This window comes from Crocodylus siamensis, chromosome 12, assembly GCF_052110815.1.
Source record: "Crocodylus siamensis isolate JL-2025a chromosome 12, ASM5211081v1, whole genome shotgun sequence".
NCBI lineage: Eukaryota > Metazoa > Chordata > Crocodylia > Crocodylidae > Crocodylus > Crocodylus siamensis.
In genome coordinates, this window is record NC_143406.1 from 38,404,869 (window position 1) to 38,429,252 (window position 24,384).

Here is a 24,384-nt window from a genome sequence, read left to right on the forward strand (position 1 = left end):
TTGAAAAATATTTTATGGCCTCTCTAACTGAAGTAGGTTAGGGCAGAGGTATTGAACTCTGCACCTTACAAAGCTGTTTTGGCAAAGTTGTGCTTAGAGAAACGTACAGTAAAGTTGCAAGCAAGTTGAGAAGGGTACTATTTGAAAAATAAGCATGCTTCCATTCTCTTTCACCTGATCTCCATTACTTATTTGCAGCATTGTCTCCAAGGTTGGCTTTGTCCTGCTGTTGTATACAGGTTACCCTTGTATCACAGTAGGATTGGACATCATTAAATATATTCTGCAGTAGGTGATGATTTTCCTAGAAATGCAAGGCTTCATTAACCCTTCTGTTATTCCAATGTGGAGTTATGCTTTCATAAAACAGCAGTAATGAACCAAGAACACCATCTTTAAGAGTAAAGCTTGTAAGCATCATGGTGGTGTAAATTAACATCCAGTATAAATAAGACTGTCAATGCCAACTTAACTGTGCCACTAGTGAAGCATTCACAGAAAATAAAAAATTATCAAGGCTGCAATTAAAAGGGGATGGATGATACTATTCCAATACATGCAGTTTTCATTCAGGTCTCTCTTTTTTTCTCTTCTAGGTTAATCTCAGAGTAGCAGTTGAGCCTGCTTATGAAAGATAAAGAGATGGATATAACATAGCTAGTGAGTGTTACAGGCAAGGTGACCTGAGGAGAACTTCAATCAAAGTTTTAATCAGTCTGAGTTCTGTGAGTAGAGACTAAGTAAGGATCCAAGAGTTTGACCTAACATATGTAAATAATTCAGTACAAAATGAAAGTTAGTAGAAACGGTGATATTACCAGCCGCTTATCCTTTCAGCTGTCTCTTGGCCCTGTGCACATTGGGAAGGGTCCTGATGTACAGGGGGGCTGGGAAATAGATGCTGCTGCAGAGCTCTTCTGGCCTTCTGTACATAGGGACAAGCCCCATACCTAGCAGGGCTTCTCTTCACAGCCAGGAGCTGTCCCGGAGCAGTCCCACTTCTGGGGTAACTCCCAGCCAGCTCAGGGCTGCATGGAGATTTCCGTGAGTATGTGTAGATGTATGTGTAGATGGTGACACTTTACTGCGCAGCAAATTAGTCTCATGAGACAACAAATTATTAACTAATCTACTGGGCAATAAAGCGTCTCATGTAGACGCACCCTGTGTGTGCCAGATTGGGGTCCCGTAACTCTAACCTGAATTGGGGTCCACTGCCCTGTACTGTCCCAATCCTGTGTATGTTGAATGGGGCCCAATGCCCTTTCCCAGGCCCCAGCCCCTATCCCATGCATGCTGATTTGGGCCCCACCATCTTGGCCCCATGTATGTTGGATTGGGCCCTGGTCCTGCTCATGCTGGATCAGGCTCTGGTCCTTCATGCATTAGACTGGGCCCCAGCCACATGTGCACCAGATGTGGCCCATACCCTGACCCTGGCCCTGCACATGCCATATTGAGCCCATTGCTCCAGTACCAGCTCCCTGGTTGCTGGTGGGAACCTACATGTGTGTCATCTGGCCCATAGGGCTCAGAAATTTGGCAGAGGGGAGGCTGGCAGTGTTAACTACCACCACTCCTGCCTGCCAAATTTCAGGATGCTTGGGGAGCCCCACGGGCCAGATCTGGCAGGTGGCATGCGGTTGAGCACCCCGATCTATAGTTTTTGCTAATAGTATTATTTGTAATATATAATCTCTTACCAAGTTTTGACCCCCTCCCAATTGTGTGAAACCATTAATATTTTATTGTTTTCCTGTAGTAAGAAGCTAACTACAACTAGGTTAGTAGAGGATTTTTTTAGTTTACACACCTGGATTCAGGTCCTGTGTCCTAATACAATGCTCACTCCATGGTACAAGGCTGAGTCTTTAAATTACTTTGCCACATTTTACACTGTACATAAACAGAATGAGGTTCTGAGTGAATAAAGTACTTCAGCTTGTGCTTCAGTTTAAACTTGTGCTAAAATGAAAACCTGTTGAGATAAAAGTATGTAAATATCTGCTTAAGTACTTTGGCAGTAGGGATGTATATAAGCATGAACTTGAATACTTCGCTGAATCAGAAAAAATAGAAATCTTGTAAGACAACGAGGTAAAAATATTTCTGCCAAAAATATGGATCTTTTATAATCAGTGCCACCAAAGACTCATAAGCCATCAACATAAAATTTAGGGACCTAGAATAACCATATGTCTTTACAATAATAGTAGTAATCCATACTGTGGATACATATATAAAACTGTCAATGTTTAAGATTGTTTAATAAGTGTTAGTAAAGGAACCAATGTGTTGTTTCATACCTGAGTCTGGAGAGTTAGTGCGTCATCTCTGACAATTAATTAATTTAAATGTCACCCTTATTAACAGTTTCAGTGGTGATAAAAGCCAGAAAGGAAAGAGACAGTTATGATATGAGAAAATATGCTTTGTTCTGGCATACCAAGCAGATTAGGCACTGCTATTTGTTTATATCATTAGCTTTTTTTTTTTTGTTCTTTTCTAATTTCACAGCTGTTTATGGGTAGGGAAGCTGAGGCACAGAAAGGTTTGGTTAAGGTCATGTAGCATAAATAGCACAGCAGAAAGTAGAATGTTGGAGCAGTGCTGCTCAGGTCCCTGCTGGAATCAACATTTTCCTTTTTTCCTTTTCAAAATATATTTTTATTTAATAATTTGTTGTCTCGTGAGTAAATGTTCTTATGTCATTGAAAATTGGCATTTTCCCTTGAAAGGCTATTAATTTATATCTGTTACAGTAATCAGTAATAATCTTGTTGTCATTAGCACTTCATTTATTGAAATCCTTTGTATTGCGGACATGTGATTAATACACACCTTACTCTTGTCCCATTCATTAAAAATAGATATGTCATAGAAACTGAATACTCATTATCTTCAGTGAAAGTACATACCCACGTGCTAAATTACATGGTATATGATGTGCACATTGGATATAGTAAATGTCTTCAGTTTTATTTTCCAACTTTAAATCTGTCATGTACCCATCACATACACAGAGAGTCTTCTGCATGTAGGGATAATTCTGAATGCATAGTGGCTGCAGAATGAGATCCAGTTGCTGGAATTTCCTATAAAGTTAGTGAGAGCACACATGCATCAGTGACTATCAATGAGCCAGTCCAGATCCAGTTAACAGTTTCTAGTTTGCTGGTTGAAAGGAGAGTTCTGTGTTGTTAGTCAATTAAAGTTGTTTCAGAAACTAGGTACCCACTCTTTGCTGGGAAATGCAGCATGCCTTCAACTTCCATAGCTGCTAATAAATATTGAATGTGTTAAGAACCTTCTAATACTGTTTCTGTTGTAAATATAATGTGTTTGACCTTATTGGGGCAAGATTTCACCTGCAGCAAGGTCTGCACATTTTTTGTATTAGTATAATTATGTAATGTGACAGTATAGCTGCTGATGTCAGAATCCACTAAAGCTTCAAGGATATGACTAAAGGTAGAAGTTGGCTGCTACTGTTGTACTGGTTTTGGGTATCAAGCTTTTGAGTAAGGGATGGAAACAAAGATTTGTAGGTTAAGTCTGAAGGAAAATTGCTATACCTTGCAGCAACAATGTAAAGTTATAAATGTAAATGAAAGCATTGCATCCACCTGTTTTCCATTTGTTTGTTCCTAAGAGTTTTTTTTCCTAACAGGATATAAAACAGTAGGTGTTCAGGAGGTCATTTCTGGATGTTGTAGTGTTTCAACGTGTTTGATCATTGGTCTGCAGGAGCCCAGTTATCATTCATTCCAGTAAGTCCCTCCTCGAACACATTCAGTCCCTCTCCCTTGAGGATACCCATTACTGGGGAGGTAACAGGACTCTACTATCTTGAGCTAATAGCGCCTAAGGCTATAATCTGGATTTATCTATCTGTGTGTTGTCTTTGCAAATTCTATGATATCTGTGGATTTGGACGGCCTATTGCCTTCTCCATGGTTTTAAAGGTCTCACAACATGAGCCTTCTCAGCCTCAAGTCTGTGGAGGTTTACTTCTAACTTCCTCCCTTCTGTGAGAGAATGTGCTTTATCTACATTATCATATTGTTCTGATTGATCCCACGTACAAGTTGATGCCACATTTTTTAGTTCAGTTTTATGAAAAACAGCTTTTTCCCTGAATAAAAGTCAAATGACTACAAATCAAACCTTTGAACTGCTATTACAAAATCCCACAGGGGAACAAATGGTCAGGGAAAGGACCCAGAGGATTAAATGCACTAAAATAAAAACCTCACTGAAAAAAAATGTCTGATCTGGTATTTTTACTGCATGCATAAAAACCCTGCGAGTACACATGTCAGTATTGTCAGGAGCCTGATTATAAGACAATCCAATCCTATATATAAAGTGTAATTTTTATGGTCCAGGCCAGGGGCTCTGGACTTTGCTTCTGGTTCCTACTTCCTGTGCCTGCCCCAGGGGGTGGCACAACATGCAGGAGCCCATGGTGGTGTGTTGGAGAGGAGTGGCTGCCCAAGGGCATGAATGGTGGAGGAGCTGCCCAGGTGTGAAGAAGAGTGGGGGAGAGAGGGAAGGGGCATTCATCTGCTGCACACATGGTGGAGTGTTGTGGGGTGGCCACCTGTGCATACGCGTGGTGCAGCAATTCACAGGGACTGCCCGTGTGCACAGTAGAGCAGGGAAGGGGGCTGTCCACACTAGTACAGCTGGGGTGTGGCCCCCCCCCAGTGCAGCTCATGTGGGGTGCTGCCCCTAGCCTCTTAGGGGCTGGACAGCCCTGCCTTAGACAAAGTCTTTGAGTGCTTTCAGCAGAAAAGCAATTATAGTTTTTTACCCCTCCCCACCTGCCTTTGTGCAAGGCTTAATCTCTAGCACATCAAGAGTTTGGTTGGGAATTTTGGGCATGATCCAGCAAACTCTTCCTAGGCAGAATTGCCTCTGACTTCAAAAAAAGAGGTGCAAGGATTTCTTAAAAGAGGCACATATGGACAGCTGGATGGATCAAGGTCTTTCAGAGATTAAACACTTTTAGGTTAAGTACTTACACATGTTGTAGCTTAGTGGGAAGAATAGACACAGGCAACAGTACATGATGATAAATTTATTTTTATTGGATGTTTTTAAGGGCAGTGTCTGCTGAAATATATTGGTAGAACATGGTAAAATGATTCACACTATCAAAAAACATTATTAATTGGTGCTTTGATAAACAATAAACAAATAACAGACACTATAAAGATGAATAAATAAACAAGGGACTCCCTGAATTGAAAGGTTTTTTTAGTAACTCTAGTAGATTAGTCTCCTCTGCCTTTCTCTGTTGCCTTTAGGACAGCACCATTTCCTGGAATTCTACAAAAGAATAGTGCATATTTAATTAACAGCATCAATAAGAACAGGATGTCGAAAAACAAAAAATAATATTACTGCCTTACTGAGACTTGAAAAAGGAAGGAACATAAAGTAATCAAGTGAAAGAAAGAAACCTAAGTTTTTCTCAAGCCAGTGCAGATTAAATACATCCATGAAAACATCCATCCCTTTATTGTTTGTTATATATTATGGACCTCATGGTAGGAATACAGGGTTTTTTAAGCCCTTTTTACTGGTTTTAGGTTCACCAAACCAACCACATATACCCATTTTTCTGTAGTTTAAACCAATGCTTTTTTTTTCTACAAGGCCCATTGTGGGTTGTTTTTTGGTTGTTTGCTTATTAAAGGATTTGGGGGGCTTCTGGAGCACATAAGAGTGAGGCTGATCCAAATAAGTGTTCTCTGTATAGGATTTGTAATGTATTTAACATTATTAAAATGATCCTTTCCTTATTTCCATTTTTTTTATCACTTTTTTTTTTCATTTGTTCTTACCAAAGAAGGAAACAAACTGCATCTGTATTTGAGATTAACTTTTGAAGCCAGGACATTTAAGTGGTTTTAAAAAAACCCCAAACTAGTTCATCCATCTCACAGGGTTGAATTAGGAAAAATAATGTAGAAAAGGCAGAAGTGTTCAATACGTTTGTTCTTGTTGTGAAAAATAGTGTATTCATACCAAAGAATGGTGATTAAATATTTTCCCCTCCTACAACAACTAAGAATTATGTTGAACAGGAGCTACCAAACCTAGATATTTTTCAAATCCACAATTCCAGATAACTTTCATATAAAAGTTTTATAAGAGCTGGTGGAAAATTCTCTGATCAATTAATATTGATTTTCAGTTCTTGGAACACCAGGGAAGTTCCAGAGGACTGGGGGAAAGATAAAGGTAGGACCGTGTTTAAGTGGGATAAAGAAAAACGTGGGTCATGTAGGGCCTGTCATCCTGACAGTAGTTCTGGTCAAAATAACAGAATAGCTGATGTGGGACTTAAGGGTAATATTAATGCCAGTCAGCATGGTTCTATGGAAAATAGTCATGTCAAATTAACTTAAAACAATTGTTGATGAAATTACAAGCTTGGTTTGAAAAGTAAGAGTGTGGATGTAATATACTTAGACATGTATATAGCATTTGACTTGGGACTGCATGTCATCTTTATTATTAAACTAAGACAACCCAAAAATCAATATGGCACCCCTTTAACGCACTGAAAGCTGGTCTCAAAGTAATCAGAAACAGAGAATTCTAATCAAATATATGTTTTTGTTGCATTTTTCACACATCAGTTCTTGGCCTTATGCTATTTTAAAGTGTTATGTATGTACCGGAAAAATATGAACTAATTACTAATTAAGTTTGCAGATAAGAGCAATTGGAAGAGTTTTAAATAAAGAAGCATATCAGCGATATTCAGTAATCTGGGCCATTTCATAAACTGCGCGCAGCTATATGCATTTTCAGGGACTCTGAAAAAGCCATGTGGACTTGTAATGAGAACTCAGTTGAATTTGAGTTTCTAGTCATATGCTGTGGCAAAACAACTACTACAATCATTGGATGTTTAAATGAACAGATTGAGTAGGGTCAGGAAAGCTATGTTACCTCTGCATTTGGCACTAATGTGTCAGAACAGTCTGTCTAGTCCCGTTGCCCACTGTTCAAAAAGAATTGCAACGTTGGAGATGGTTCAGAGAACAGCCACAAGAAACATCGATGATTGGAAGATATGCCTGCCTGTGAAACGCTATTTATTTAGGTTGTCAGACAGCTCATCTCCATGAGACATTTACTGCGGAGTTGCCTAATCAGCTCCACAGTAAAATATCACTAGCTACATGTGCTGTTAGTACATAGTAAATGTAGTAACTCCACCATGGGCTAGTACTGCCAGACGCAAGTACTGTGCTACGGTGGAGTTATTTTCTCCGCTGTAGTGCATGTGTAGATGCAGATGGGGCTGGCTAGGGCATGAGGGTGCTTTAGTGCAGGGGCTACCTGCTGGCTAGCCCCACACTGGAGCACCCTTATGCCCCAGCCAGCCCCTCCACAACACATTAAGGTGGGTCAGAGCAGCCCCTAGCTGGCAGGCTGACCCCTGGGGCCCCTTGCCATCCAGGGCTGGTCTGCACCCAGCTCAACATGCAGTGGTCCTGGGTTCAGCTGCAAACATGGCACCGGGGAGCAATAAACTGTAGTGCAAACTGTGCCAGAGTTTATTCAGTTGAATTAATAGCATGTGTAGACACACAGGAACAATTTACCAAGTATCATGATAGCTTTTGCATTACTGAAAACGTGTAGGCGAAGACTGGATTTTTTAAAAAACATGCTTTAGTTCAAACTACTAAAGTTGAATCAGGAATTAATAGAGAGAAGTCCTATATAGTTTGTGGTCTATGGAGGGAGAACCTGATGATCACAATGGCCCATGTTGATCTTAAAAATCTGTCAATTTGTGAATGTATATTTAAATTTAGTTCATTTAGAGCATTTCAGAGTCAATGGTTCCCCACTCTTGGCCCTCAGGCAAAAGATCTAACATTGTTTATGGCCATGGGAAATGTTGCTTTCTACCCATACATGTTTCTTCTGGTAGTCAGGGAGAATGCCATACATTACTTTCGAACTGTGGGGATAGTTTAAAATCTCAGCAGATTACTTATGTTGTGGAATTTCCATCACTGGAAGTGTATAACTGCAGATTAATTAAGAATTTGCCTGGGATGGCTTAAACAAATTGCTCTGCTTTATGGGGGGTGGGGGTGTGTTAGACTTGATAATGTGTTGACATCTCTTTCAGATCTATTTTTCTGTTGTGGTGTCATTCTAAATACCTTCAGTCCCAATTTTGCCATCCCCATCGTGATCTGCAGCTGCCAGAAAAGTCTTGGTTTCTGAGGCAGTTAACACTCTGGCTCCAGACTCAAACCTCTGGAGGAAATACCTAGAGAAAAAAACCCTTGGTTGTCATTTCTGGACAATATTGTTCTTTTACGGTTGTCACATGATCAAGCTGAACATTTTATTTAAACACATCGTTTGTCCCATGCACCCAAGTGGACCCCAAAAAGAAGCTACTTTTTTCTTGGTAGATACTTCCAGCTCTGAGATCTTTAATTGTGCACTCTACCAAAGCACAACCCCAGATAGTGTTGTTTATGTGTACCTATTGTTGGCTTTAAGCATGGGGTTTTATTCCTTACTCTTTTCTCTTTAAAGATCAACCTCTACAGGACATTCAAAATCAATTTAAAGGTTTGCCATAAATGCACTTAAGCTGCACTCCAAGAGGGACGTTGAGAACCTGGAGAGTGTCTAGAGGAGGCCGCTCATATGGTTGGGGGCCTCCGTGGCCAGCCCTACGAGGAGAGGCTGAGGGACCTGAATCTCTTCAGTCTCCGCAAGAGGAGACTGAGGGGGGATCTTGTGGCTGCCTACAACTTTATCAGGGGCCACCAGCAGGGACTCGGGGAAAGTCTGTTCCCCAGGGCCCCCCTTGGAGTCACCAGGAACAATAGCCACAAGCTGAGGGAGGAGAGGTTTAGGTTAGATATTAGGAAGAACTACTTCAATGTAAGGGTGGCCAGAGCCTGGAATAGGCTTCCCAGAGAAGTGGTGCTCTCACCTTCCCTGGAAATCTTCAAGAGGAGACTGGACAGGCACCTGGCTGAGGCCTTATGACCCTGCCACCGCCAGTGCTCCTTCCTGCCCATGGCAGGGGGTCGGACTCGATGATCTGTCTAGGTCCCGTCTGACTCATTGATTCTATGATTCTATGACCTGCTCTTAGATAGTTTTGGAAACAAAGAAATGTTGACCCATGTAACAGCCTTACTAATCAAGATGATGGAGAAAACTCTTACTTGAGCTCATCTTCCTCAATAAAGCCGCTTTGATCATTATCTAGGACCCGGAAGATTTCCTTGAGCTGGCTGCTACTCTTTTTGGACATCCCACTTATCTGAAAGAATTTTTTGTGACTGAAGGAATCTGGAGCTAAAAATAAAAATAATAAAGACAAGGATCAGTTCATTTCTTATTCCTGAACAGATTACTTTACTATTTTTATTGCATCTTTATTGGTTTCAGTGTAAACAGTAGTGAAGAAAAGTCTGCTCATACAAAAAGATCTAGGCATCATGATAGCTTAATTGATCTCACAGTACAAAAATTAACTTCTTAAAAAATTCACACATGGATAAGATACAAACTCAGCTCTCCCGAAGTATTACACAGTCATAAACACATTCATTCAGCCAAACAGAAAACAGGAAATATCCTTTCTCTACTACACTATCTCTTGGTGCATACCTTCAATATTTTTGAAGAGTTAAGTCCTCTGCCTATTGTACCAAAGGTTAGATATATGTTAATCTGTGATTTTTTTTACCTTGGCAGTCCCGCAGGGCAGCAGCAATATCAGAAGGGCTTAGAAAGTCAGTCATACTCATGTTGAACCTGTTCAAAAAGAATGCATTTCAGGCTGGTGAAATGCAAGTACATGCAGAAGTAAATACATCCCCTAGCAAAACAGGACTATTTGCATTAAACAATGTAACAAGTCATTTTAAGGGAGGTCACTCTAATTAGTAAGTAGAAAATAGAGATTTCCACAGAAGTGAAAGCCCTTGTATATTCTTTTAAAAAAAATACCAATGCAAACAGACAACATATCCTTCTTAAATTAGTGTGCTCAGATACTTAATGTCAGTGATGCTTTTTTAACCTATTACCTGCTTTGAGCATGTCAGATCATTTTGGGATTCTCTTGACAGGTAAAGTAAACTAATCATCAATCTGTTGCAAAGTCTGGCATTTAGCAGTGTAGGATAATTGGGCATGCAGAGAAGAAAAATCCCCCCCAGTATCAAGTCTGAAGAATAAAAAGAAAACTGATAACTAATCTATGTAAACTCGATCTGTGTGTGACAGAGAGTAAACTAAACTTCACAGACCAGCATCTACCATACTTACGGTTGGATCAACTCTGCAGAGGAGATTCTGCTGTCTGATCTCTGGCTGGCTGCTCACCTTTTTGGTTTTCTCAAGTAGGTGAAGGAAAGGTAGCTGACAAGATACCAGGCAATACAGAAGTACCGGCTCTGGTTTGCCAGCCTGCTTTATAAAGGATTCAAAAGGTGACAATCACCACTACTCAGGTTACTGTTTCATGGATCAAATGCTTGATTTGAGACCTAGCTCACATTTCTTGCCTAACTAATTAACCTTTTCTGTCTATTTATATCCCAAGAGAGTATAGACAAGAACAGCAATATTTTAATAAATTCACACGTATGTAATTAAGTGTTCAATTCTGCCAACAAGACATAGCTCGATAAACTCCAAGGATGCCAGAGGGTTTCCCAAGAGCTTTAGAACTGTCCACAGGAAATAACCCCAGCGGTGAAACCCCTGAGAAGAAAAGCCACTTTGGTTCTCCTGAGTCTATTGAGCCTTCAGGGTTGTCAGGGCAGTTTGAGATGAAAGATCTGAAGTGACAATGTGTCAGTCAGACAAAGAAAACTTGTCATTAAACAAGGAATGCAAGATATTGTTTGCAGGGATCCTTCTACAGCAAGCTTGATTTTCCAGACCATTTCCTAAATTACAAAGCTATCCCTGGAAAGAGACAGAAAAGAAATCAAAGTCAACAACAACAGTAAAAAGTAGCAACTAGAGTAAATCTAACCAGGTTAGCTACACTTCAAGATAATAGATCATTCAGATAGTCTATCTTGAGTAATCTAGATTTAAGTCATTTTAAATAAATGAAATTAATGGTATACTTATTTTACATAGAGCAGATAAGATCTCGTTTAGTATAGAGACAAACATATACATATTATACCAGAAAATATGTTTTTAAATGTGATATTAAAATTGCAGTCACACATCATCAGTGTTTTGCGTGTATATGAATGTTCAAGAACATTAGTATTTAAAAGAAAGCTCTCAAACCAAAAACCAGGATCTGTGCAGTTCAGACTGTAACATTCAATTTATGTGAGTAAGGACTATTGATGCACTAAGGGTTTCAGAACAAAAACAGAACTATTTCCTGATGTGTGTCCATGGTAGTGGTACTGGATAGTATCTGTATACTGTAAAAATATAAGTAATAGTAGATCAAGGTAATCACTTATGTACTAGAGATGAGTTGTAATAAATCTGGGCCTGGTTCCTCTTTTCACACTGGAGTAACTGTGGATTTACCCTATTAATCTACAAGGTAAGAGGATATCAAACCCACAAGTTTCTGTGTAGACAAATTTGGAATAATTAAATATAAAGCATTACCAATGAAAAAGTAGTTCTCATTTCATAGTTTATTTCCCTTTATAGCCATACATTCTGTATGATAAAGGCAACTGTATTCACTAATTAGATATTTTATTTTAACTGCCTCTTTTACATAGGTGATAAAAAGATCAATCTTTTTTAATAGAGATGGCTGGTATAAATTGAGTAACTTCTTTCCCCACAAGCTAAAGAGATGGCTCAAAATATCTAATAAAATATTATTGGATAGGGATCAATTACACTATTTGTTCAAGAAAGGTCACTTTTAAGGTGGTATAACTCCACTGACTTCAAAGGAGAATACCTCAGCTGATACTGATTCAACAGGATTTATGCTTTTGCTGCTAAATGACAAGCAACCATACTGTGGGCTGAACCTTGCCAAAATATTTCTTAGTATGATAATCTAATTGAATTAAGTAGTATAATAAATTGTTAAAAAAAATAAAAGTGAGGTAACACCCGCTGTAAATTGACTGTAACAAGTAAGGATGGGATTCTTTAATGCTTGAAATTCAACACCAAGACCAAAAGTGATTCTAATCCAAGCTGAAAGATGGGTTACAAAAGCTTAAAAGAGCTGAATTTCAGAATGAAGTTGATGTCACTGTATAAGGATACAGGTGAAAATCTAGAGTTACTGGTATTTATTTATTTATTAATGATACTCTTCATCCAAAGTACAGCTTTCCTTCTGCTATAGTTACAATGAAATCATCAGGGATGAGTGTATCACATAAAGGGATATTTTAATTAAATAAACTACTTCACAATACTTAACTACGTTGCTTTTCATACTACAAAGCATTTTTGTCAACCCATTTGCTTATACTTTAGTATTGTTGTAGGTTTATAAACACAGCTAAAACGGAAGGAAATAACCCATTAAATATGCAGCCAATTTAATAGTAAAGAATGTGCACGATTCTTAAAATAAGTAATAATCTCTGTAACCATGTAACATTGTAATAAGTAGCAATCTAACCAATGTGGCTTCAGACCTGTGTATCCTGTTGTCTTCAGAACTGCTGGGCTGACATGCAGCTTAATTCCATAAAGCAATTAATGAACTATGAGCTATTTCTTTTTTCATTGCTAAGGATATCTCAAAGTATCATTAGGTTGGGTTTTTTTTTAAGAGTTACATACTTACATACTGTATCCTCCACAAGTTTTACTGTCTGTGCCTATTTAAGCATGGTGCTTTTGAAGAAAAATAGCAAAGATGCTTTTTTGGTTTGAGCCTTTCAGAATGAAATTGAAAGGTGCAATTCAGACAAGTATGGGACATTTCCTATTGTGCAGTTTTTGCCAGGAGTCTTCTAGGTTTAACCATGAAATAAATCTCTTTTCTGTTTAGTCTAACACTGAGTATTCAAGAATAGCTAACTAAAATATTTATAGGCTTATTTCCTAATTAAATACCATTTACTTCTAATAAACCAGACAAGAACTGGCATCACTGTAAAACATTGATATTTGTTAAGCTGCTTCTGTGCTCTTTGGTTTTTGTTTACTATAATTTAAGAGTTAATTAGCAGTGACAGTGAGTTGAGGATACTAGCTCAAGCAGGTACAACAAGAAGTTTCAACAGTAGTCTCAGGTGAGACTAGAGAAGAAGTGTTAACCTGAGACCTACTACAACTGTAAAGGGATGCTCTCACAGCAGTTCTAAAAACTATGCAACTCCATCTTTCCACTCTGTTAATGTCAGAGCTGGAGATGTTGTATCATCACCCTCAACGTTCTCCCTTTCTCACCAGTGTGGAGGTGACTAGAGTGGGACCTCAACAGCCCTTGGTTCCTTGTCCTCATTTACACTGCTCTGACAGCATAAAGGCATCTGAAAGTGAATATGACTATAATTTACAGTATAAAGAGGCCTAAGTGTAAATGATAACTAAGATCTATCATCAGCTGACTGCATGATATGTCACTGCAAGCTTTCTCCTAGGCATCCACTTCCATTGTAAAAAAAAAAAAAAAAGTACCAAATTTCATCCAGGTTGTGTCCAAAAATCCTTTAAATAATCTGGGGTTTGGTCTTTCAACATAACAGGGGAAGGAAATATAACAGATGGTTTGGAGCACATTATTTTATATTTGGTTTTTCTGCCCTGTTCCTCATGATGCTTCACTTAAGAATCAAGAGTCAAATTACAGTGCCAGAAAAGTCAATGGCAAAAATTCCAGTGACCACTAGGGGTTGAGGACTTCACCCATCTGAACAATTGGATAAGATTTTGGAGGATACAACAGAAATTGAATTAAGTCTGTAGAACTGCAATTTCCAAAATTTAAGATTTCATTCTGGCAATTCTGCTTTAGGGAAAGTATGTTAGGTACCTTCCCATTCCTGGTAAATCATTTATTTTTCATACTGAAAATAACGAGTAAATACTGTAATGAACTGTATGAGAATTAATTCCTAAAGACTTAGCTATCCAGAGTGCTTTTGCACTAAAATAAGCTCAGGTGGTATAAAAATAAGTAGTTAAAAAACCTGAAGGAATAAAAGGTGCCATCTCTGAGTCTCTGCTAACATTTGATATGCTATATGATTATCATTAAACACATTGTCTAGTGTCACCAGGACTCAGTAACACTATCTTATGACCCTGACGCTTCACATAATCGCCTAAGATGTTTCTGGTTGCTGTCAGCAGCATAATCAGGTAGAGTGATCTTTACATCCCTGAATTATTCAGGTTTTTCTCCCTGTATTTTAACAATAATGTTGCCCTTAGGTTTAGGTGCTGTTTAAGAACATGGATGCTGCCTTCTTCAATATGTAAAAGTTGCTTCTTACAGGTGATTTAGTATCTTTCACTAAATAGTTGCATCTCGCAATGACCATCAGTGCAGAGAACAGCAGTCTAATAATGCAAATGCTTCTGAGGTGGTTCTAGACATTTCCTTATCTAGAAACCCATCCTATTCCCATTTCAATCAATAGCAAAAACCCACTGGCTTCAAAGAGAACAGATCAGACCTCAAATGAGTATAATTTCACTCAAAAAGTGCTTGCTTAACAGAGGTGGTCATCTAGATAAAGGGTAAATGGACTAAAGTCCCATAGCAGAGCAAGTTAAGAAACATTTAAGTTGGGGATGGGTATAAGGGTGATTTAAAGTTCTTTGCTGAATCGGGGTCTGTGGTCCTTATCCTGAAAGATCCTGACATATGTGGACACATGCAGAGCCCTCTTAACTCGAGTAGGTTTCCATCTGAACTGAGGAGTCTGCTTATGCAGAGTTCCTTGCAAAAAGAGTTAACTGGGGGAGGTCTCTTAAGGCAGAAGGTAAGATCTAATATAGATTTCAGAGTAATTATCAGGTTTCAGAATTAAAAGAAAAACAGATCATCTTTGGGTATGGACATGGGAAAACAATTTTCTGATACTGCAAGATTAGAAGGGACTTGGCATTGTCATGTGAAAGCTATTCCACTGTAACTGCTTATGTGCTCTCTTACTCTGTGCAAGGTGGAAGCTAAATTGCATCAATTTTACTCTTCTTTTGACATGCCTATACTACTACTTAGGATTGCCTTCAAGCCTCTTCATGCTAACCATTGACACTGATTTTGAGCAATCTTCCAGCCCTCCCCTGAATGTTCTGTGGAGCCTCAGGGCCTAAGATTGAGTTGCCCTGTAGTCTTCCCATCCTCCGGTTTGTTCACATCTTACCTTGGTATTGCAAGCTGCAAGTACAAAGAATCCCTTAGTAGCAATACCACAACTTCCTCATCCTCATTTTACACCCCACTTCCTGTCTCAGTTGCCCCTAATTAGAGACAAACACAGGAGGGGATATAAGTACCATACATTAATTTTTAGAAAGACTTTGCCCTGTGACCATGGAGCACAATGTACAGTGCCTGCAAGGTAACTTGTTGATGTCAGCTCAGGCTAGTTGACAGTGACCTTCAGGTTGATCTTAAATAGTAATGTAAACTGCTATTTAATTGAGAGCTAAACTTAGCTTTCATGTACCCTAGGGCAAGAGCAGGCACATAGGCAGTTACCATGGAGCAGCTGTTGTATGGTGAAGGCCGTTTCCTTTTGTTGCATGACACATCGTTCATATGTCCATACTTGTAAAAACTAATAAAATAAGTTCTCTGCTAAGTACAAAGAAAGAAAATAAAAGATCTGAAAAAATCGCTAGTTGCAGGCTCTTCTTAACATGCTGGAATGATCCCTGGAGCTGATACCAGACCTGTCTTGTCATGAATTTTTTACAGTCCTTAATGGAATGGTAAGTGGTGAAACTGTCTCAGATTTGTATGTAGCAAACCCAATAATCTATGTGGAAATAAATGCAAATAATTAAGCACTTAGAACAGTCTTCCTAGGATTGAGAGCTCTGGGTTCTTGGTTACAAGGTCTATTCCTAATTAGTTGTGTGGTCTTTAACAGGTGACTGGATGTCTCTGGGTACTTCTTCACGAGACACTTTGAGCACATTAGACTAAATCTACTGCACATTAGCACAGTGGGGAAAACCCATGCTAATGCACTAATGTGCAGTAGATTTAGTCTAAAGTGCATTAACATGGCTAAAAAAGCATTCATTTGCACTAACGCGCAGTAGTGCCAATTATGGTGCATTTAGTTAATACCTCGTACTAACAGGTACTAAATGCACTGTAATTATGGCACATTAATGAACATGTAAATGCACCCTCTGTGTCTATTTTCTCTACTTCTGAGTTGCTGATGATAATGCAGGATAAAAGGACATGAGATTAATTGTGCATCAGAGTTCTTATGTGACCCTCGTCACCCTACTATCTGAATGCCTTGTTCATATAAAAACCGCTATGTGGGTAATCTCTTTCTTCTTCCCTGATGAAAAGAGACAGGCTTGATGGAATTCCTTCTGGCTTCATAGGGGCCAAAGTTGCAGAAGAGAGACTGACTCTCTCTTACTTTCATCTCTGATACCCAGCAACTGCATGGCCTATAGTAGTCTATAGTTCACTGATTTTTCAGCCAGGGTTCTGCAAGATCCTTTTAGGCATCCCACACAATATTAACACTGTTAGGTGTGGAAACACTTTTGCGTGATTCACAAGATAAACCCAGAGATTTCAAATCCATAGTGTCAAAAAGGACCTACTGACCTACTGTGGTCTTTCTGAACTCTTTGCCAACAGAAGCATTGCTCTATTGGTTTTTCGTAGTCAAAAATGAGTGAAAGCTGAAAGTTTGCATTGTCTGAGGGATGCTTTCATAGTTTCATAATTGTTAGGTGCTGGAAGGGACCTTACAGATCATCAGGACCAGCCACCCTGCACTTGGGCAGGAAAGACTGCTGGGATCAGATGACCCCAGCAAATGTACATCAAGACGCTTTTTGAAAATCACCAGGGTGGATGACTGTGCCACCTCTGCAGGCAGCCTGTTCCAAACCCTCAGCAATCAACTTGTAAAGAAGTTTTTCCTTATGTCTAGCTGAATCTTTAACCAGTTTGTGCCCATTATTTCTTGTCCTCTCCTGGGGGGCCTTGGTGAATAGATGCTCCCTCAAGCCCTGATGTACGCACCTGATATAGGCTGCCACCAAGTTCCCTCTGAGTCTTCTCTTCTCTAGGTTGAACAGACCCAAGTTTTTCAGCCTCTCCTCCTATGACCTGGTCTCTAGGCCTCTGATCATGCACATGACCCTCCTTTGGACTCTCTCAAGTTTCTCCACATCCTTCTTGAAGCGTGGTGCCCAGAACTGGATGCAGTACTCAAGTTGCAGTCTCACCAAAGGTGAGTGGAGCAGGAGGACGCCATCCTTTGCCTTGCTCTAGATGCCTTGGTAGATACATGCTTGTGTTTGAATAGCTCTGGACAGCACTAAAATGGCATTTCATTGGCTACGGCATTGCACTGGTGACTCATGTTCATTTTGTTGTCAATCATGACATCCAGGTCTCGTTCAGTTGTGGTGCTGGCAAGCTTAGCATTACTGAGCCTGGAAGTGTATTGTGGATTATTTTTCCCCAGATGGAGCACTTTACATTTTTATGTATTAAACATTATCAGGTTCAGGTCTGCCTACCTCACGAGCCTGTCCAGGTTGGCCTGTATTGCCAGCCTGTCTTCAAGCATGAGCATGCTTCTGCATAGTTTGGTGTCATCAGTGAACTTTGCTAGTTTGCTTATAATACAGGAATCCAAATGATTGATGAACATGTTGAAGAGCACTGGTCCAAGTACTGAACCCTGAGGGATGCCACTGGTCATCTTCTGCCATGGTGACTCAGTTCTGTCAGTCAGTACCCCTTGGGTCCTACCTTGGAGCCAGTTACTTCGCCACCGGACCGTAAAGTAGTCGAAGCCACGTTTTCCCAATTTAATCATGAGGATTTTGTGAGAGACCAGGTCAAAGGCTTTTTTGAAGTCTGATATATGACATCAACCTCATTTCCCCTATCCAGGTGGCGAGTTACCTTTGACTGTAATGAGTTTGAGAACCACTGCTATAGTTGCTCTGCCCACTGCAGTCTGGGCTGAAACAGTCAATGTAGAAAGAATTTTTAGGAAGTTTATTTCAAAATTCTAGCTTGAGTTTTGCTTGAAAACTCTAGCATGCTGAGCCTAGGCAGCTACTGGTTTTCAAGATCTTATATAATTTGTCTAAATTAGAGTGAAATTTTTGACAAATGACAAAAAGCAAAACCCTGACCCAAAGGCTAACCTCCTGCCAAATTTCAAATCCCTGCTCCATATACTTTTGGTATATGTGAAAAACAATGAGCTTTTTTTTTAACCTCATTTCTGTAAATGACTGAACACTTTTGATTTATTTCCCCAAAGAAATCCAGTTTGGGGCACACCTGCCCTGAATATTTTATCCCAAGTGGTTAAAACTTGGAAACATTATAAAAAACTGAACACAAAGCTTTATAATAGGAAGTGTCAGGTAACCTTAATAATAGATAATCCTAACAGCCCTGCCTAGTTTGTACATGGGTCTGTGAAAAGGACAGCATTATTTACCTCTTTGATTGCCTGGAATGAAGGATATGGCTTCCAGGGTTGTTCCTGTGTATCATGTGACTGTTAATAAAAGTTAAGCACTTTGGAAGACAAATTAGTATAAATGGTGTTGTGGAACACATAGGTGTTAATATAAAGAAATTATCAGTACTGTACATATTATCTCAGTTGCAAAACAGATATTCCACATCAGTCTTCAGAGAATTCTTGCTTATGTAGTTAATGTGTGTAGTGGTAGTATGGGACTTGGGTGATACACAGGTCTTCTGTCTGGGGTGATTTTCACTCAGCAAAGGTAGGTCATAAGAAGAGATAAGGAGGATACAGGAGTGATTCTTAGTTTATTTCAGGTAGGAAAAACAATGCTTTATCTTCCTTTAAATGAAACAATAGTGCCATCAGGTGGGCATGCAGGTAGGTTATTCCTCAAAGAACCCATATTCCTCAAACCCCACAGTGTTTGTTTCAATGTCATTGCTATAGCAGAAGCACAATGGATTCAGCTGATTTTATGTTAAAGGAAATGAGTAACTTGTGCAGAGCCAGATCCTACCATTTCTGTACATGAGACATCGCTATAAGCTAAGAGTCTTGACAGATTTATCATATTTTGCTAGCATTTTCTTATTGAGCATGTTAACAGAAAAATATAGTCACATAAATAAAAATAGCCTCAAAACACCTTGATCATGAAGCCCCCTTTCCCTGCAATATGTACAATTCCACCACTGTTAGTTACTGCACCCAGCTTGCATATCCAGGAGTTTTATTAAACCATTTATTTAAGGTAAATGGTAGTTGGGTATACAAATAAGACTTACCCTTTTGGCTTGATGGACTATCATTAGAAGTTACATTTTTTTGGAAATATTAAAGAAAAACTGCCCATAGAAACATTTTAAAGTACACATTTATTATATATTTTACTTTCACCTACTGAAAGAAAACCACAAAGTCTACAAATTATTTTAATTACCAGATTAGGTTCCAGTGATGTAGCTTCCTTTTAATGAAGACAGCAGACAGTAACGTTCAAATAGTGCATAGCAAGTTCACATATTTTCCAGTAAGAAAGAATATACTGGCAACTGTTAATGCCATTGTCATTGTATAAAATGCATAAATAGTAGATTTGCAGTAAGAAAGATTGTTTACAGTACAGTTAGCTTGGTCTTCATTTTGAATCCTCTTTAAGATTTAACCAGGGCCTGGAACTCTGGAAAAAAAATAAGCAGCTTTGATTATCTTGGAGTCAGAAAAAAAAGTGTCTTGCCCCCACTTTAAGAGTTACATTGGAAACTAACTCAATTTCCTGTGAAAACAATTCCTGAAGTGAGCACATTATACATTGATTACTAAGACAGGTCAGGTCATGTTCATATTGAAATGCCTACATTTCAGAAACCAGAAAAATCAGTGAGACTGGAAAAGTATTACAGTTGTTGCGCACATGTAAAATTAAGGTCCCAATCTTGGATAGATGTATGCAGTGGGGCTAGAACCAAAAAAAAGGATTTAGGCCTTGGCCTGCAGAGTGGAATTGTCCTTCAGATTCTTTTACTGGGTGTATTGGCTCCCTCCACAGAGCAGGGCGCGTGTTACGCACCCATCCTCTGCAAGAAATCTAAGATCAGCATGCTATCTACAGCTAGCCAGCAGGAAATACTGAACACAGGTAAGACTTAAATCTCACCTCTTTTTGGGGCTTAGGTGCTTTACTCAGGGCTGCAGGGAGGAATGAGTATCCCCTTGGGGAACCCTTTCTTGGAGGTAGGCACCTATGTTCTTTCTTTCGAAAATTAAGCAGAGCTCACTCCTTCCTTTTAAAACATGGTGAGAGGAGGACAATTCCCCCTTCTTCCTTGTGCCCACCTCCTTTAAAATAAGAGTTTGAATATAATAGAGGTGGAACATCCCTTCTTTGCTTGAGGAGATTCAAACTCACAGGTTCCCTCTTCTATGTGAGTGCCCTACCCACCATGTCATAGGCTTTTCTCAAGGGTTTATATTGACCCTTCCTGTTGAAGCTGTGCCACTCTGCAGAAAATAATTCAAGATCCTCTGGGTCACAGAGAGAGAATGAAAGTAAGCATGTCTCCATTGCCTTGTGGCTAAGGTCCTACTCATCTGGTAGGAAGCAGTCTTGGGTCCCATCCTTGCTCTGATTTATTTTGCACATAAATGTGAAATATCTAGACAGTCCTTGGAGCAGGGACTGGAACCCAGGAGTTTCAGGATTACTTTTTTAAACTCTGGTGCCTGAAGTCCACTGAAGTCTCACTTAGTTGAAACATATACTTAAAGTTACTTGCAAATTTAAGTGCTGGCAGGACCCAACTTAGATTATTTTTCAAGTAGCCCTACCCAAAGGGGATTATTCTCTGATAATCAAAAACAATTGATATGAGACATTGACCTTAAGAATTATTTTTCTACTGCTTTTTTTCTGGTGTTAGACATTAGGGAGGAAATGCTGTTGGTAGATTTTGACCCATTTAAAAGGATGGAATATGTGATTCCAACACACTTAACAATTCACCATTTTAAAAGGGTTTCTTACCATCCACTCCAATTTTACCATCTCCATCGCTGTCACCCGCTTTCAGGAAAGCCTGGGTCTCAGCATCAGTGAGAGCTCTAGCACTGGCAGAGAAATTCTGCAGGAAAAATCTACCAAAGATAAGTGGACAAATCAGTCAAATTCTCCTAGTGCAGAAAAGCCATCCCCTGCATTACTGTTACAGTTTGTTAAGTTGCAACCCTGTACTCAGGACACTCCAGCACGTAAAGAAAAACACTTGGTGTGAAATCATGGATCTATTGAAGTCAATACCAAAACTCCAGTTTGTGTTAATGTAGTGACAGGATTTCACATCTACCTGAAAAGTTAAGAATCTAAAGATCAAAAGGAGTGAAGCTTCATTGTTAATGCATTACAGGGAAAAGAGTCCATTTGCATCAAAATATACAAAAGCACTGGAATGACATCCTGGTTCAGAGAAATCAACAGCAAATCAAATTCCTTGGCTTCCATGGGCAAGAATTTTACTTCTGGAAATTGAGACTGTTGATGTCTCTACTACAAGTTTAACTATTCTAACTTTGTATTTCAAAATGAGATCCATATGATAAGATTTAAGGTCAGTGATGGAATGAGGAAATAGCCATTAGAATTCAGAGTGGGCTAAATATTCTGATAATACAAAATGCAAACTCAAGCAGCATTGCTGGATTTATCTTGTAAAACCTGTTAATTGTCTTCATATGAACAGACTATTTTCAGTGCTAGGTAACTGACTTCTTGAGCTCCTGCCTTTCTGAGCTTTCTTTACTAAACTTATTTCCCTATCAGATTTTCTTTATAGCAGACACTAATCAAGACATTGAACAAGGAAAGCAAGTGTTTTTCATCCAGTATTTTTCTGGTGGTTTTCAGTGTACACATGAATAAGGAAAAAGGGGTTTCATTACATCATAGTATCCAAACAGACAGAACAAACTATCCCATGGTGCATTTTGTGACAGTGAAATCCAAGCTTGTTTGTTGTTCAGTGTTTGGACCCACTTACTTCAGTTCATCTTCCTCAATAAAGCCACTCTTGTCCTGGTCTAGGATCCCAAAAACTTTGGCCAGCTGGTCTTTTGACTTGGAGTTCAGACCCACTTTGGCAAAAAAGGTTTTGTAATTAAAGGTATCTGCAGCTGAAGCAAAATCGGTGAGAGAGGACAGATAAGAATGGTTAGAGTTAAGGATGTGGAAAGGGCCTTCAGTGTATCTATTAATACATTCACCAAACTGCAGAGAGGCTGTTTTGTTCTCCATGCAATAACAATCTTCAGCTACCTGAAGGGCAATTACAGAGAGGATGGAGATGGGCCTTCCTTTGTGTCCATAGGGGACAGGACTAGGAGCAATGGCCTCAAGATGCAGCAGAGGAAATTTGTCTTGGAGATTAAGAGGAACTTTCTGACTTTTAGGGTGGCCAAGCATTGGAACAGACTACCTAGAAAAGTGGTGGAATCTCCATTCCTAAACATTTTGCAAAGGAGTTTGGATAGACACTTGGCTGGAGTGGTTCAGTCGGGGATGATCCTGCCTTGAGCAGGGGGCTGGACTAGGTGACCTTGTGAGGTCCATTCCCATCCTACTTTCCTATAATCCTATGATCTAGTGATGAAACACAATAATAACCACCTACTACAAATAGCTACCCCGAAATAGCTGCATCTCCGTCTGTTCCTGGTCCTGGTTTAGTTTACAACTGTATGCAAAACCCATGTAAATGATACCAGGGTATGTGTTTGCCTGGCCATGTATTCTCAAGTAGTTTTACTGAAGTCAATGAGTGAAATCTTGGCCTTATTAAAGTCAATGAGAGATTTATTGTTAACTTCAAGGAGGTCCCTATTTCAACTCCTCAGAGTGTTTTCTTCCATTAAAATTATTCACATATGTAAGAGTGGGTGGGATTAGGTTCCCAACTAGTATAGGTTATAACTTGCATATATCCTGTTCTCTTCTCCTTTTGGAAATTCAAATGGACAATTTTCAAACAAATGCACAGAGAACAACTGGTAACAGACACTGAATGAAAAAGGCTTTTAAAAGGTTTTAAAAAATAAACATTACCTTGACAGGTCTGTAGGCCAGCGGTAATTTCAGCATCAGTCAGGATACCAACAAGAGCCATGTTAGAGCTGCAGGAAAAAAACAAAAGTAAAATTAGCTGGAGTTCATACAAGCCTGGTGATAGGCTAGTCATATTTTCAACTGAGGCTGCTAGTCCAGGAAGATTGTCTGGACAGTAGCTGGGAAAGCCAAGTGGATCTTGGTGTATCAGCCTCTGCCACTGCCAGCTGAAGGCAGACACACGTCCTTAGATCTGCAGGAGGCACCAGCACCACTGATCCTAGTTCAACCCAAGAAAGCTGCTTCTCAAAGGTATTGTGTTGTGCTCATTCCTTTCACGAGTCTTTTGTCCAACTGGTGTTTCAGCTCACATAGTAAATTCCTTTGCTCTTCTTTGATAGCTGAATCTTCAGGGTGATGATGTGAGCACAAAAATCAAGCAGCCTATACAAAACTACAGCTTTTGGATTCTCAGTTGTTTCCAGACAGGTGTTTTGAGTGGGTTGATGTGATAACTGCAAAAGCTCAACTCACCTTGCTGCTTTGTTTTCCCAAGCTGAGAGCAAAGAAAAAAGATAAAAGATCTACCAAGAGCTCTTGGCTTGATATATTTGCTTGGAAGTGACCATGACTTATATAGCCTTTAGTTAAGACCTCCCAGACCTTTTACAGAAGTCCTTGAACCATGTCATGGCTCATATACCTCACAGAATAAGATACTGTAGCTGACAAGACCTGCTAGCTAATCAGATTGATATTTATATCCCAAAGGAATGTGTGTAGTGTTTTAGACAATGTAAGTAGGTTGAGAGCCATACAGAGTACCAGGAAACCCCCTCGAGTACCTCACACCTAATTTTAGTTGACTAAGTGATTTTTGAGCTAAGATGAAAATAAGTTTTTATCAATTTGATGTCAACAAGATGACAGCTAATGATACACATCTTCACTGTTAGACCTTGATGCTGAAAGGTCTGATTCTGCAAATATTCATGCACTTAACATTCTTCTGTGCATGGTCTAATTGATTTAAGTGAGGCTGCTCATGGGAGCAAATTTACATTTGCATGCATTTCCAAGACTCTAGATTTG

The 24,384-nt window shown here is 39.4% G+C and overlaps 2 protein-coding genes across 2 annotated transcripts; both read right to left on the bottom strand.

The window, feature by feature from the left end:
* Positions 1 to 5,308: 5,308 nt before the first annotated feature.
* Positions 5,309 to 9,818, bottom strand: LOC149854962 (parvalbumin, thymic CPV3). The gene is made up of 4 exons (XM_090023811.1): positions 9,758 to 9,818; positions 9,231 to 9,363; positions 8,202 to 8,311; positions 5,309 to 5,334 (listed from the first exon to the last, which is right to left on the bottom strand). Exons 1-4 carry the CDS (start codon positions 9,816 to 9,818, stop codon positions 5,309 to 5,311), a joined length of 330 nt encoding a protein of 109 aa, XP_089879937.1.
* Positions 9,819 to 19,662: 9,844 nt separating this feature from the next.
* Positions 19,663 to 23,946, bottom strand: LOC149854963 (parvalbumin alpha-like). The gene is made up of 5 exons (XM_090023794.1): positions 23,827 to 23,946; positions 23,293 to 23,360; positions 22,232 to 22,364; positions 21,223 to 21,332; positions 19,663 to 19,878 (listed from the first exon to the last, which is right to left on the bottom strand). Exons 2-5 carry the CDS (start codon positions 23,351 to 23,353, stop codon positions 19,853 to 19,855), a joined length of 330 nt encoding a protein of 109 aa, XP_089879920.1. The 5' UTR covers positions 23,354 to 23,360; positions 23,827 to 23,946; the 3' UTR covers positions 19,663 to 19,852.
* Positions 23,947 to 24,384: the final 438 nt, after the last annotated feature.

Excerpts from the sequence above, each read along its gene's own strand:
- LOC149854963 (XM_090023794.1), bottom strand. The coding sequence starts at position 23,353 with ATGGCTCTTGTTGGTATCCTGACTGATGCTGAAATTACCGCTGGCCTA. Across the intron at positions 22,365-23,292 it reads TGGCCTACAGACCTGTCAAG|CTGCAGATACCTTTAATTAC; the intron begins GTAATGTTTATT and ends ATTTTGCTTCAG. Across the intron at positions 21,333-22,231 it reads ATTGAGGAAGATGAACTGAA|ATTTTTCCTGCAGAATTTCT; the intron begins GTAAGTGGGTCC and ends TATCTTTGGTAG.
- LOC149854962 (XM_090023811.1), bottom strand. The coding sequence starts at position 9,818 with ATGAGTATGACTGACTTTCTAAGCCCTTCTGATATTGCTGCTGCCCTG. Across the intron at positions 8,312-9,230 it reads ATTGAGGAAGATGAGCTCAA|GTATTTCCTCCAGAGGTTTG; the intron begins GTAAGAGTTTTC and ends TTTTTTCTCTAG. Across the intron at positions 5,335-8,201 it reads TGGCAAAATTGGGACTGAAG|AATTCCAGGAAATGGTGCTG; the intron begins GTATTTAGAATG and ends ATTCTTTTGTAG.